Genomic DNA, 13,134 nt, shown 5'->3' on the forward strand with positions numbered 1-13,134 from the left:
ATGGTGGGATTTCCTATGCCCGCTGGTTTGAATGAGTCTATGTCTTTGGCCATTCAGATCGGTCGACGCTTGCGTGAGCGTAAATCTGTGCACCATTTGGCGGTATTACCTGAGATTAAACCTGAGCCTATGCAGTGCGATAGGACTATGACCAGAGTTGCACGGCAAGAACACAGACGTCTGAATGGGCTGTGTTTCTACTGTGGTGATTCCACTCATGCTATCTCTGATTGTCCTAAGCGCACTAAGCGGTTCGCTAGGTCTGCCGCCATTGGTACTGTACAGTCAAAATTTCTTCTGTCCGTTACCTTGATATGCTCCTTGTCGTCGTATTCTGTCATGACGTTTGTGGATTCAGGTGCTGCCCTGAATTTGATGGACTTGGATTATGCTAAACGTTGTGGGTTTTTCTTGGAGCCCTTGCAGTGTCCTATTCCATTGAGAGGAATTGATGCTACACCTTTGGCCAAGAATAAGCCTCAATACTGAACCCAGCTGACCATGTGCATGGCTCCTGCACATCAGGAGGTTATTCGCTTTCTGGTGTTGCATAATCTGCATGATGTGGTCGTGTTGGGGTTGCCATGGCTACAAGCCCATAATCCAGTATTGGATTGGAATTCCATGTTGGTGTCCAGCTGGGGCTGTCAGGGGGTACATGGTGATGTTCCATTTCTGTCAATTTCGTCATCCACCCCTTCTGAGGTTCCAGAGTTCTTGTCTGATTACCGGGATGTATTTGATGAGCCCAAGTCCGATGCCCTACCTCCGCATAGGGATTGTGATTGTGCTATCAATTTGATTCCTGGTAGTAAATTCCCAAAAGGTCGACTGTTTAATTTATCCGTGCCTGAGCACACCGCTATGCGCAGTTATGTGAAGGAATCCCTGGAGAAGGGGCATATTCGCCCGTCATCGTCGCCATTGGGAGCCGGGTTCTTTTTTGTAGCCAAGAAGGATGGTTTGCTGAGACCGTGTATAGATTACCGCCTTCTTAATAAGATCACTGTTAAATTTCAGTACCCCTTGCCTTTGTTATCTGATTTGTTTGCTCGGATTAAGGGGGCTAGTTGGTTCACTAAGATAGATCTTCGTAGTGCGTATAATCTGGTGAGAATCAGGCAAGGCGATGAATGGAAAACTGCATTTAATACGCCCGAGGGTCATTTTGAGTATCTAGTGATGCCGTTCGGGCTTGCCAATGCTCCATCAGTGTTTCAATCCTTTATGCATGACATCTTCCGTGAGTACCTGGATAAATTCCTGATTGTGTACTTGGATGACATTTTGATCTTCTCTGATGATTGGGAGTCTCATGTGAAGCAGGTCAGAACGGTTTTTCAGGTCCTGCGTGCTAATTCTTTGTTTGTGAAGGGATCAAAGTGTCTCTTTGGTGTGCAGAAGGTTTCATTTTTGGGGTTCATCTTTTCCCCTTCTACTATTGAGATGGATCTGGTTAAGGTCCAAGCCATCCATGATTGGACTCAGCCGACATCTCTGAAAAGTCTGCAAAAATTCCTGGGCTTTGCTAATTTTTATCGTCGCTTCATCTGCAATTTTTCTAGTGTTGCCAAACCATTGACCGATTTGACCAAGAAGGGTGCTGATTTGGTCAATTGGTCTTCTGCTGCTGTGGAAGCTTTTCAAGAGTTGAAGCGTCGTTTTTCTTCTGCCCCTGTGTTGTGTCAACCAGATGTTTCCCTTCCGTTCCAGGTCGAGGTTGATGCTTCTGAGATTGGAGCAGGGGCTGTTTTGTCACAGAGAGGTTCTGGTTGCTCAGTGATGAAACCATGCGCTTTCTTTTCCAGGAAGTTTTCGCCTGCTGAGCGAAATTATGATGTGGGCAACCGAGAGTTGCTGGCCATGAAGTGGGCATTCGAGGAGTGGCGTCATTGGCTTGAAGGAGCTAAGCATCGCGTGGTGGTATTGACTGATCATAAGAACTTGACTTATCTCGAGTCTGCCAAGCGCTTGAATCCTAGACAAGCTCGTTGGTCGTTGTTTTTTGCCCGTTTTGACTTTGTGATTTCGTACCTTCCGGGCGCTAAAAATGTGAAGGCGGATGCTCTGTCTAGGAGTTTTGTGCCCGACTTTCCGGGTTTATCTGAGCCGGCGGGTATCCTCAAGGAAGGAGTAATTGTGTCTGCCATCTCCCCTGATTTGCGGCGGGTGCTGCAAAAATTTCAGGCTAATAAACCTGATTGTTGCCCAGCGGAGAAACTGTTTGTCCCTGATAGGTGGACGAATAGAGTTATCTCTGAACTTCATTGTTCGGTGTTGGCTGGTCATCCTGGAATCTTTGGTACCAGAGAGTTAGTGGCTAGATCCTTTTGGTGGCCGTCTCTGTCGCGGGATGTGCGTACTTTTGTGCAGTCCTGTGGGATTTGTGCTCGGTCTAAGCCCTGCTGTTCTCGTGCCAGTGGGTTGCTTTTGCCCTTGCCGGTCCCGAAGAGGCCTTGGACACATATCTCTATGGATTTTATTTCTGACCTTCCCGTTTCTCAAAAGATGTCAGTCATTTGGGTGGTCTGTGATCGCTTTTCTAAGATGGTCCATCTGGTACCCTTGTCTAAATTGCCTTCCTCCTCTGATTTGGTGCCTTTGTTCTTCCAGCATGTGGTTCGTTTGCATGGCATTCCAGAGAATACTGTTTCTGACAGAGGTTCCCAGTTTGTTTCGAGGTTTTGGCGAGCCTTTTGTGGTAGGATGGGCATTGACTTGTCTTTTTCCTCGGCTTTCCATCCTCAGACTAATGGCCAGACCGAACGAACCAATCAGACCTTGGAAACATATCTGAGATGCTTTGTTTCTGCTGATCAGGATGACTGGGTGTCCTTTTTGCCTTTGGCTGAGTTCGCCCTTAATAATCGGGCCAGCTCGGCTACCTTGGTTTCGCCGTTTTTCTGCAATTCTGGGTTCCATCCTCGTTTCTCTTCAGGACAGGTTGAGTCTTCGGACTGTCCTGGTGTGGATACTGTGGTGGACAGGTTGCAGCAGATTTGGACTCAGGTAGTGGACAATTTGACCTTGTCCCAGGAGAAGGCTCAACTTTTCGCTAATCGCAGACGCCGTGTGGGTCCCCGACTTCGTGTTGGGGATCTGGTTTGGTTATCTTCTCGTCATATTCCTATGAAGGTTTCCTCTCCTAAGTTTAAACCTCGTTTTATTGGTCCGTATAGGATTTCTGAGGTTCTTAATCCTGTGTCTTTTCGTCTGACCCTCCCAGAGTCTTTTTCCATACATAACGTATTCCATAGGTCATTGTTGCGGAGATACGTGGCACCTATGGTTCCATCTGTTGAGCCTCCTGCCCCGGTTTTGGTGGAGGGGAATTGGAGTATATTGTGGAGAAGATTTTGGATTCTCGTGTTTCAAGACGGAAACTCCAGTATCTGGTTAAATGGAAGGGTTATGCTCAGGAAGATAATTCCTGGGTTTTTGCCTCTGATGTCCATGCTCCCGATCTTGTTCGTGCCTTTCATGTGGCTCATCCTGGTCGGCCTGGGGGCTCTGGTGAGGGTTCGGTGACCCCTCCTCAAGGGGGGGGTACTGTTGTGAATTCTGTGGCAGAGTTCACTCCTGTGGTCACAAGTGGTACTGCAGCTTCTGAGTTTCCTCCCTCAGGTGATCTGGTGAGCTCGTTAGCTGCTTCTCTACTTAACTCCACCTGATGCTTTGATCCATGCTTCCTGTCAATGTTCCAGTGTTGGACTTGTGTTTCTCTGGATCATTCCTGTGGCCTGCTGCTCAGCATAGCTAAGTGCTTCTTTGCTATTTGTTGCTATTTTTTCTGTCCAGCTTGTCTATTTGTTTTGCTGGAAGCTCTGGGACGCAGAGGGTGTACCTCCGTGCCGTTAGTTCGGTACGGAGGGTCTTTTTGCCCCCTTTGCGTGGTTTTCTTTAGGGTTTTGTGTAGACCGCAAAGTTATCTTTCTATCCTCGTTCTGTCTAGAATATCGGGCCTCACTTTGCTGAATCTATTTCATCCCTACGTTTGTCTTTTCATCTTACTCACAGTCATTATATGTGGGGGGCTGCCTTTTCCTTTGGGGTATTTCTCTGAGGCAAGGTAGGCTTATTTTTCTATCTTCAGGCTAGTCAGTTTCTCAGGCTGTGCCGAGTTGCATAGGGAGCGTTAGGCGCAATCCACGGCTGCCTCTAGTTGTGTTTGGAGAGGATCAGGAATTGCGGTCTACAGAGTTCCCACGTCTCAGAGCTCGTTCTATTATTTTGGGTTATTGTCAGATCACTGTATGTGCTCTGATCGCTATGTACATTGTGTTACTGAATTGCCTATCATAACAGGCTGATGCCCTGTCAAGGAGTTTTGTGCCTGACTCTCCGGGTGTTCCTGAGCCGGCGGGTATTCTCAAAGAGGGGGTAATTTTGTCTGCCATCTCCCCTGATTTGCGGCGGGTGCTGCAAAAATTTCAGGCTGATAGACCTGATCGTTGCCCAGCGGAGAAACTGTTTGTCCCTGATAGGTGGACTAATAGAGTTATCTCTGAGGTTCATTGTTCGGTGTTGGCTGGGCATCCTGGAATCTTTGGTACCAGAGATTTGGTGGCTAGATCCTTTTGGTGGCCGTCTTTGTCACGGGATGTGCGTTCTTTTGTGCAGTCCTGTGGGACTTGTGCTCGGGCTAAGCCCTGCTGTTCTCGTGCCAGTGGGTTGCTTTTGCCCTTGCCGATCCCGAAGAGGCCGTGGACGCATATTTCTATGGTTTTTATTTCGGATCTCCCCGTCTCTCAAAAGATGTCGGTCATTTGGGTGGTTTGTGATCGCTTTTCTAAGATGGTCCATTTGGTACCCTTGTCTAAATTGCCTTCCTCCTCTGATTTGGTGCCATTGCTTTTCCAGCATGTGGTTCGTTTACATGGTATTCCGGAGAACATCGTTTCGGACAGAGGTTCCCAGTTTGTTTCGAGGTTTTGGCGATCCTTCTGTGCTAGGATGGGCATTGATTTGTCTTTTTCCTCGGCTTTCCATCCTCAGACAAATGGCCAAACCGAACGAACTAATCAGACTTTGGAAACATATCTGAGATGCTTTGTTTCTGCTGATCAGGATGATTGGGTGTCCTTTTTGTCGTTGGCTGAGTTCGCCATTAATAATCGGGCCAGCTCGGCTACTTTGGTTTTGCCGTTTTTCTGCAATTCTGGTTTCCATCCTCGTTTCTCTTCAGGGCAGGTTGAGTCTTCGGACTGTCCTGGTGTTGATACTGTGGTGGATAGATTGCAGCGGATTTGGACTCATGTGGTGGACAATTTGACATTGTCCCAGGAGAAGGCTCAGCGTTTCGCTAACCGCCGACGCTGTGTGGGTCCCCGACTTCGTGTTGGGGATTTGGTTTGGTTGTCATCTCGTTATGTTCCTATGAAGGTTTCCTCTCTTAAGTTTAAGCCTCGTTTCATTGGTCTGTATAAGATTTCTGAGGTTATCAATCCTGTGTCATTTCGTTTGGCCCTTCCAGCTTCTTTTGCCATCCATAATGTGTTCCATAGGTCGTTATTGCGGAGATACGTGGCGCCTGTGGTTCCATCCATTGATCCTCCTGCCCCAGTGTTGGTTGAGGGGGAGTTGGAGTATGTGGTGGAGAAGATTTTGGATTCTCGCATTTCGAGACGGAAACTCCAGTACCTGGTCAAGTGGAAGGGTTATGGTCAGGAGGATAATTCCTGGGTTTTTGCCTCTGATGTTCATGCGGCCGATCTGGTTCGTGCCTTTCATTTGGCTCATCCTGGTCGGCCTGGGGGCTCTGGTGAGGGTTCGGTGACCCCTCCTCAAGGGGGGGTACTGTTGTGAATTCTGTTGTCGAGCTCCCTCCTGTGGTCATGAATGGTACTTCGGCTGGTTCTGTCCATGGACTTCCTCTGGTGGCTGTGGGTGTTTCTGAGTTTCCTTCCACAGGTGACGAGGCTAATTCGTTAGTGGGCTGCTCTATTTAACTCCACTTAGATCTTTGCCCCATGCCAGCTGTCAATGTTGTACTATTGGTCTAGTTCGCTCCTGGATCGTTCTGGTTACCTGTTTACTCCAGCAGAAGCTAAGTTCCTCTTTGCTATTTTCTTGTTTGCTATTTTTTCTGTCCAGCTTGCTATTGTGAATATTGCCTTGCTTGCTGGAAGCTCTGGGATGCAGAGGGGCGCCTCCGCACCGTGAGTCGGTGCAGAAGGTTTTTTTCCCTGCACTCTCTGCGTGGTTTTTTGTAGGTTTTTGTGCTGACCGCAAAGTTACCTTTCCTATCCTCTGTCTGTTCAGTAAGTCGGGCCTCTCTTTGCTAAATCTATTTCATCTCTGTGTTTGTGATTTCATCTTTACTCACAGTCAATATATGTGGGGGGCTGCCTTTTTCCTTTGGGGAATTTCTCTGAGGCAAGGTAGGCTTTATTTTCCTATCTTTAGGGCTAGCTAGTTCTGAGGCTGTGACGAGTTGCATAGGGAGCGTTAGGAGCAATCCACAGCTATTTCTAGTGTGTGTGATAGGATTAGGGATTGCGGTCAGCAGAGTTTCCACTTCCCAGAGCTTTTCCTGTGTTTTTGTAGCTATCAGGTCTTTCCGGGTGCTCTTAACCATCAGGTCCATTGTTGTCCTAACTACCAGGTCATAACAGATAACACAGGATCCACCATTCACAATAGGTGATGTCACAGCTCACCTGCTCCTCCTGTATAATGACTGATAACACCTCTATATACAGAAGATAACACAGGATCCACCATTAACAATAGGTGATATCACAGCTCACCTCCTCCTCCTGTACAATGACTGATAACACCTCTTTATACAGTAGATAACACAGGATCCACCATTCACAATAGGTGATATCACAGCTCACCTCCTCCTCCTGTACAATGACTGATAACTCCTCTATATACAGTAGATAACACAGGATCCACCATTCACAATAGGTGATGTCACAGCTCACCTCCTCCTGTACAATGACTGATAACACCTCTATATACAGTAGATAACACAGGATCCACCATTCACAATAGGTGATATCACAGCTCACCTCCTCCTCCTGTACAATGACTGATAACACCTCTATATACAGTAGATAACACAGGATCCACCATTCACAATATGTGATATCACAGCTCACCTCCCCCTCCTGTACAATGACTGATAACACCTCTATATACAGTAGATAGCACAGGATCCACCATTCACAATAGGTGATATCACAGCTCATCTCCTCCTCCTGTACAATGACTGATAACACCTCTATATACAGTAGATAACACAGGATCCACCATTCACAATAGGTGATGTCACAGCTCACCTCCTCCTGTACAATGTACAAGCAGCAGAGTGGCGCAGTGGAAACGTGCTGGGCCCATAACCCAGTGGCCGATAGATCTGGATAAGATGGAAACTTGGGCCGAGCGGTGGCAGATGTGGTTTAACAATGATAAATGTAAGGTTATACACATGGGAAGAAGGAATCAATATCACCATTACACACAGAACGGGAAACCACTGGGTAAATCTGACATGGAGAAGGACCTGGGGATCCTAGTTAATGATAAACTTACCTGGAGCAGCCAGTGAAAGGCAGCCAAGGCAAACAGGATCATGGGGTGCATAAAAAGAAGTCTGGATACACATGATGAGAGCATTATACTGCCTCTGTACAAATCCCTGGTTAGACCGCACATGAAGTACTGTGTACAGTTTTGGGCAACGGTGCTCAGGAAGGATATAATGGAACTAGAACAAGTACAAAGTAGGGCAAGAAATTAATAAAGGGGATGGGGGAACTACAATACCCAGAGAGATTAGCAAAATTAGGATTATTTAGTCTAGAAAAAAGACGACTGAGGGGCGACCTAATAACCGTGTATAAGTATATAAGGGGACAATACAAATATCTCTCCGGTGACGGTCACAAGGGGGCATTCTCTGCATCTGGAGGAGAGAAGGTTTTTCCACCAACATAGAAGAGGATTCTTTACTGTTAGGGCAGTGAGAATCTGGAATTCATTGCCTGAGGAGGTGGTGATGGCGAACTCAGTCAAGGGTTTCAAGAGAGGCCTGGATGTCTTCCTGGAGCGTAACAATATTGTATCTTACAGCTATTAGGTTCTTTAGAAGGACGTAGATCTGGGGATTTATTCTGACGGAACATAGGCTGAACTGGATGGACAGATGTCTTTTTTTTTTCGGCCTTGCTAACTATGTTACAATGACTGATAACACCTCTATATACAGTAGATAACACAGGATCCACCATTCACAATAGGTGATGTCACAGCTCACCTCCTCCTCCTGTATGACTAATAACACCTCTATATACAGTAGATAACACAGGATCCACCATTCACAATAGATGATGTCACAGCTCACCTCCTCCTCCTGTACAATGACTGATAACACCTCTATATACAGTAGATAACACAGGATCCACCATTAACAATAGGTGATGTCACAGCTCACCTCCTCCTCCTGTACAATGACTGATACCTCTATATACAGTAGATAACACAGGATCCACCATTCACAAAAGATGATGTCACAGCTCAACTCCTCCTCCTGTACAATGACTGATAACACCTCTATATACAGTAGATAACACAGGATCCACCATTCACAATAGGTGATGTCACAGCTCACCTCCTCCTCCTGTATAATGACTGATAACACCGCTATATACAGAAGATAACACAGGATCCACCATTAACAATAGGTGATATCACAGCTTACCTCCTCCTCCTGTACAATGACTGATAACACCTCTATATACAGTAGATAACACAGGATCCACCATTCACAATAGGTGATATCACAGCTCACCTCCTCCTCCTGTACAATGACTGATAACTCCTCTATATACAGTAGATAACACAGGATCCACCATTCACAATAGGTGATGTCACAGCTCACCTCCTCCTGTACAATGACTGATAACACCTCTATATACAGTAGATAACACAGGATCCACCATTCACAATAGGTGATATCACAGCTCACCTCCTCCTCCTGTACAATGACTGATAACACCTCTATATACAGTAGATAACACAGGATCCACCATTCACAATAGGTGATATCACAGCTCACCTCCTCCTGTACAATGACTGATAACACCTCTCTATACAGTAGATAACACAGGATCCACCATTCACAATAGGTGATGTCACAGCTCACCTCCTCCTCCTGTACAATTAATGATAATACCTCTATATACAGTAGATAACACAGGATCCACCATTCACAATAGGTGATGTCACAGCTCACCTCCTCCTCCTCCTGTACAATGACTGATAACATCTCTATATACAGTAGATAACACAGGATCCACCATTCACAATAGGTGATGTCACAGCTCACCTCCTCCTCCTGTATAATGACTGATAACACCTCTATATACAGAAGATAACACAGGATCCACCATTAACAATAGGTGATATCACAGCTCACCTCCTCCTCCTGTACAATGACTGATAACACCTCTATATACAGTAGATAACACAGGATCCACCATTCACAATAGGTGATGTCACAGCTCACCTCCTCCTCCTGTACAATGACTGATAACACCTCTATATACAGTAGGTTACACAGGATCCACCATTCACAATAGGTGATATCACAGCTCCCCTCCTCCTCCTGTACAATGACTTATAACATCTCTATATATAGTAGGTTACACAGGATCCACCATTCACAATAGATGATGTCACAGCTCACCTCCTCCTCGTCCTGTACGACTGATAACACCTCTATATACAGTAGGTTACACAGGATCCACCATTCACAATAGATGTCACAGCTCACCTCCTCCTCCTGTACAATGACTGATAACACCTCTATATACAGTAGGTTACACAGGATCCACCATTCACAATAGGTGATGTCACAGCTTATAAAACCCATGACTAATCAGGAAGGTCATTTTCTCATGACACGATCCCATAAAAGAGAACCAGTTTCACCCTAAGTTCCCTATGAGAACATTTTCTTGCCTCATGGTATTGCAGCTCAAAGTTGTCATAGGGATGACAGCAACCAATCAGAAGCTAGATATCACTGCTGGAAAGTAATTGAAAATAAGAAATCTGGTTGGTTGTCTCCTGAGATGCTGAAACACCGGAGCAGTTGACCGTTCCCTTCCCAGCATTTTTCACCATGTAAGGTTCTCTGGAGCAAGTTCACGGCGCCGTTGTAAATCACACACCCGACACTTTTGTTGCAAAACTTATATTCTTATTTAGTACTAACAAAAATATTTGCAAAACAGCAAAACTTAACTTCTGAAAATTGAAATGACAACTGACACTTTAAGTAACTGTGTAAAGGAGGAAGAAGAGACGACGCGAAGGCGGAATGGAGGCTTTAAGTGTCCCAGGAGGTAGCCGTCACTCCTTCACACAGTCCTGAGCCGCAAGGAATAAGGCACTGGTTGAAGACCATGAAGTGGGAGCCTTTACCAATGTGTTTAGGCAATCGCATAGACGGCAATTCCATATTTTCTATGTCTATTTTATGGTTGGATTGCCTCCCTTTCCAAGCACAAGAAAAAAAAAATTCTTGTACTTGCCCTTTAAATCCTTCAGCGGAATGCAGGCTGCTGTTTATGGCAGCCTGTATTCTACTCATGCAACTGTATGAGAAGGCCGTCGTAAAACTGCTGTTACAGGGATATTCCTGTCGTACCGAGTAGCAATATGTCATCCCTTAGGGGGATCAGTAAAGGTTTAATTGTAAAGGGCCCCACTGATCTCACAAATAATATGGCCAGTGTGCACTTTGAGGGTCATGGAAGACTGGAGAGCCATGGAAGACTGGAGGGCCATGAAAGACTGGAGGGCCATGGAAGGCTGCAGGGTCATGGAAGACTGGAAAGCCATGGAAGACTGGAGGGCCATGCCCCTCATGGAAAGCCATGGAAGACTGGAGGGTCATGGAAGACTGGAGAGCCATGGAAGACTGGAGGGTCATGAAAGACTAAATGGCCATGGAACACTGGAGGGTCATGGAAGACTGGAAAGCCATGGAAGACTGGAGGGCCATGGAAGATTGGAGAGCCATAGAAGACTGGAGGGCCATGAAAAACTGGAGGGACATGAAAGACTGGAGGGTCATGAAAGACTGGAGGGTCATGAAAGACTGGAGGGTCATGGAAGACTGGAGGGTCATGGATGAGTGGAGAGCCATGGAACACTGAAGGGCCATGGAAGACTGGAGGGTCATGAAAGACTGGAGGGTCATGGCAGACTGGAGGGTCATGGAAGACTGGCGAGCCATGAAAGACTTGAGAGCCATGGAAGACTGGAGAGCCATGGAAGACTGGAGGGCCATGAAAGACTCGAGAGCCATGGAAGACTGGAGGGTCATGGAAGACTGGAGGGCCATGGAAGACTGGAGAGCCATGAAAGACTGGAGAGCCATGGAAGACTGGAGGGTCATGAAAGACTGGAGGGTCATGGAAGACTGGAGGGTCATGGATGAGTGGAGAGCCATGGAACACTGGAGGGCCATGGAAGACTGGAGGGTCATGAAAGACTGGAGGGTCATGGCAGACTGGAGGGTCATGGAATACTGGCGAGCCATGAAAGACTTGAGAGCCATGGAAGACTGGAGAGCCATGGAAGACTGGAGGGCCATGAAAGACTCGAGAGCCATGGAAGACTGGAGGGTCATGGAAGACTGGAGGGCCATGGAGGCCTGGAGAGCCATGAAAGACTGGAGAGCCATGGAAGACTGGAGGGTCATGAAAGACTGGAGGGTCATGAAAGACTGGAGGGTCATGAAAGACTGGAGAGCCATGGAAGACTGGAGGGTCATGGAAGACTGGAGGGCCATGGAAGACTGGAGAGCCATGAAAGACTGGAGAGCCATGGAAGACTGGAGGGTCATGAAAGACTGGAGGATCATGAAAGACTGGAGGGTCATGAAAGACTGGAGGGTCATGGAAGACTGGAGGGTCATGGAAGACTGGAGGGTCATGGAAGACTGGAGGGTCATGGAAGACTGTGTCTAATGCTTTTTAATTACGCTCGTAAAAGGTGCAATTCCAATAATTATGTAATTGCCATTTATGCAATTCTCTAAACACAGACATGGCCCAGAGGAATGATAAATATGGAAATGCATGCTGAACTATTGGCTGCTTGCGTTGCGTTTCTAGCTGTCGTTGCTGTCACTCTCGTCTTCGCCAGACTCCTGTATGTCGTCCAGGATGAGATCATCGAGATCGCACTGGGTCAGGCTGCCCTGGCTCAGGCACGTGGCCACAGTAGACCCGGTGCTGACGTGCAGCATGCTGGGGTACAGCACTTTGGGGTGGTTGTGTTTGGCCCTGCTTCTGGGATGGACACATTGGAGGCCGGAAATGTAAGGATCTGCGTGTAGACATTAAAAAAAAGGGTCAATGTCCATAAATTTAGGAACAGTTAGAAGCGTTGTCTTTAAAACTTCTTTTAATGGAATTTTCGGCTTAACAGTTACAAAAAGTTCAGATTCGGGTACCAGAACAGTACCCAGACCCCATTCACTTGAATGGTGACCCGAACATGCAGTGTTTGCTGCGCAATAATGTGCAAGACAGTGCGTCAAACACCGCTTCTGATAGGTGTGAAATCATCCCTGCCGGTCAGAGAGCCGCGGTTCCCACGCTGTCACACCGATCACAGCTGAGAACTCCCGCTGTTTTTTGACAGCGTGGGAACCGCGGCTCTCTGACCGGCGGGGATGATTTCACACCTAACGGAAGCGGTGTTTGTCGCGCTGTCATGCACATGACACCCAGTGTTTGGTCAGCTGAACCCACACAGTAACACGGTCCATGTTCAGTGTCTGTACCCGAACAGTAGGTGTTCCGTTCAGACGCTGAACTTTACTCTTTGGGTTCACCCATCTCTAATCAGGATGACCTCGGTTACAAAAGCTCAAGATGCAAGACAACCTCAGCAGAAATTTTTTTATTTAATATAATGTAAATATGTATATTTTTTAATGCTGTATTTTGGTTCTCTCACATACAGGTGCTTCTCACTAAATTAGAATATCATCAAAAAGTTAATTTATTTCAGTTCTTCAATACAAAAAGTGAAACTCATATTATACAGAGTCATTACAGAGTGATCTATTTTCAGTGTTTATTTCTGTTAATGTTGATGATTATGGCT

At 46.5% G+C, this 13,134-nt stretch overlaps 1 protein-coding gene across 4 annotated transcripts in view; it reads right to left on the reverse strand.

The window, feature by feature from the left end:
* Nucleotides 1–10,188: 10,188 nt before the first annotated feature.
* SHFL (shiftless antiviral inhibitor of ribosomal frameshifting) overlaps nt 10,189–13,134 on the reverse strand; it is a 57,948-nt gene continuing 55,002 nt past the window's right edge. For all 4 annotated transcript variants that reach the window (XM_069767066.1, XM_069767068.1, XM_069767067.1 and 1 more), the window contains one exon: nt 10,189–12,348. In XM_069767066.1, the coding sequence (XP_069623167.1) occupies nt 12,131–12,348 (218 nt within the window). In that variant the 3' untranslated portion in view covers nt 10,189–12,130. The remainder of the gene's footprint in view (nt 12,349–13,134) is intronic.

This window comes from Ranitomeya imitator, chromosome 4, assembly GCF_032444005.1.
Source record: "Ranitomeya imitator isolate aRanImi1 chromosome 4, aRanImi1.pri, whole genome shotgun sequence".
NCBI classification, from domain to species: Eukaryota; Metazoa; Chordata; class Amphibia; order Anura; family Dendrobatidae; genus Ranitomeya; species Ranitomeya imitator.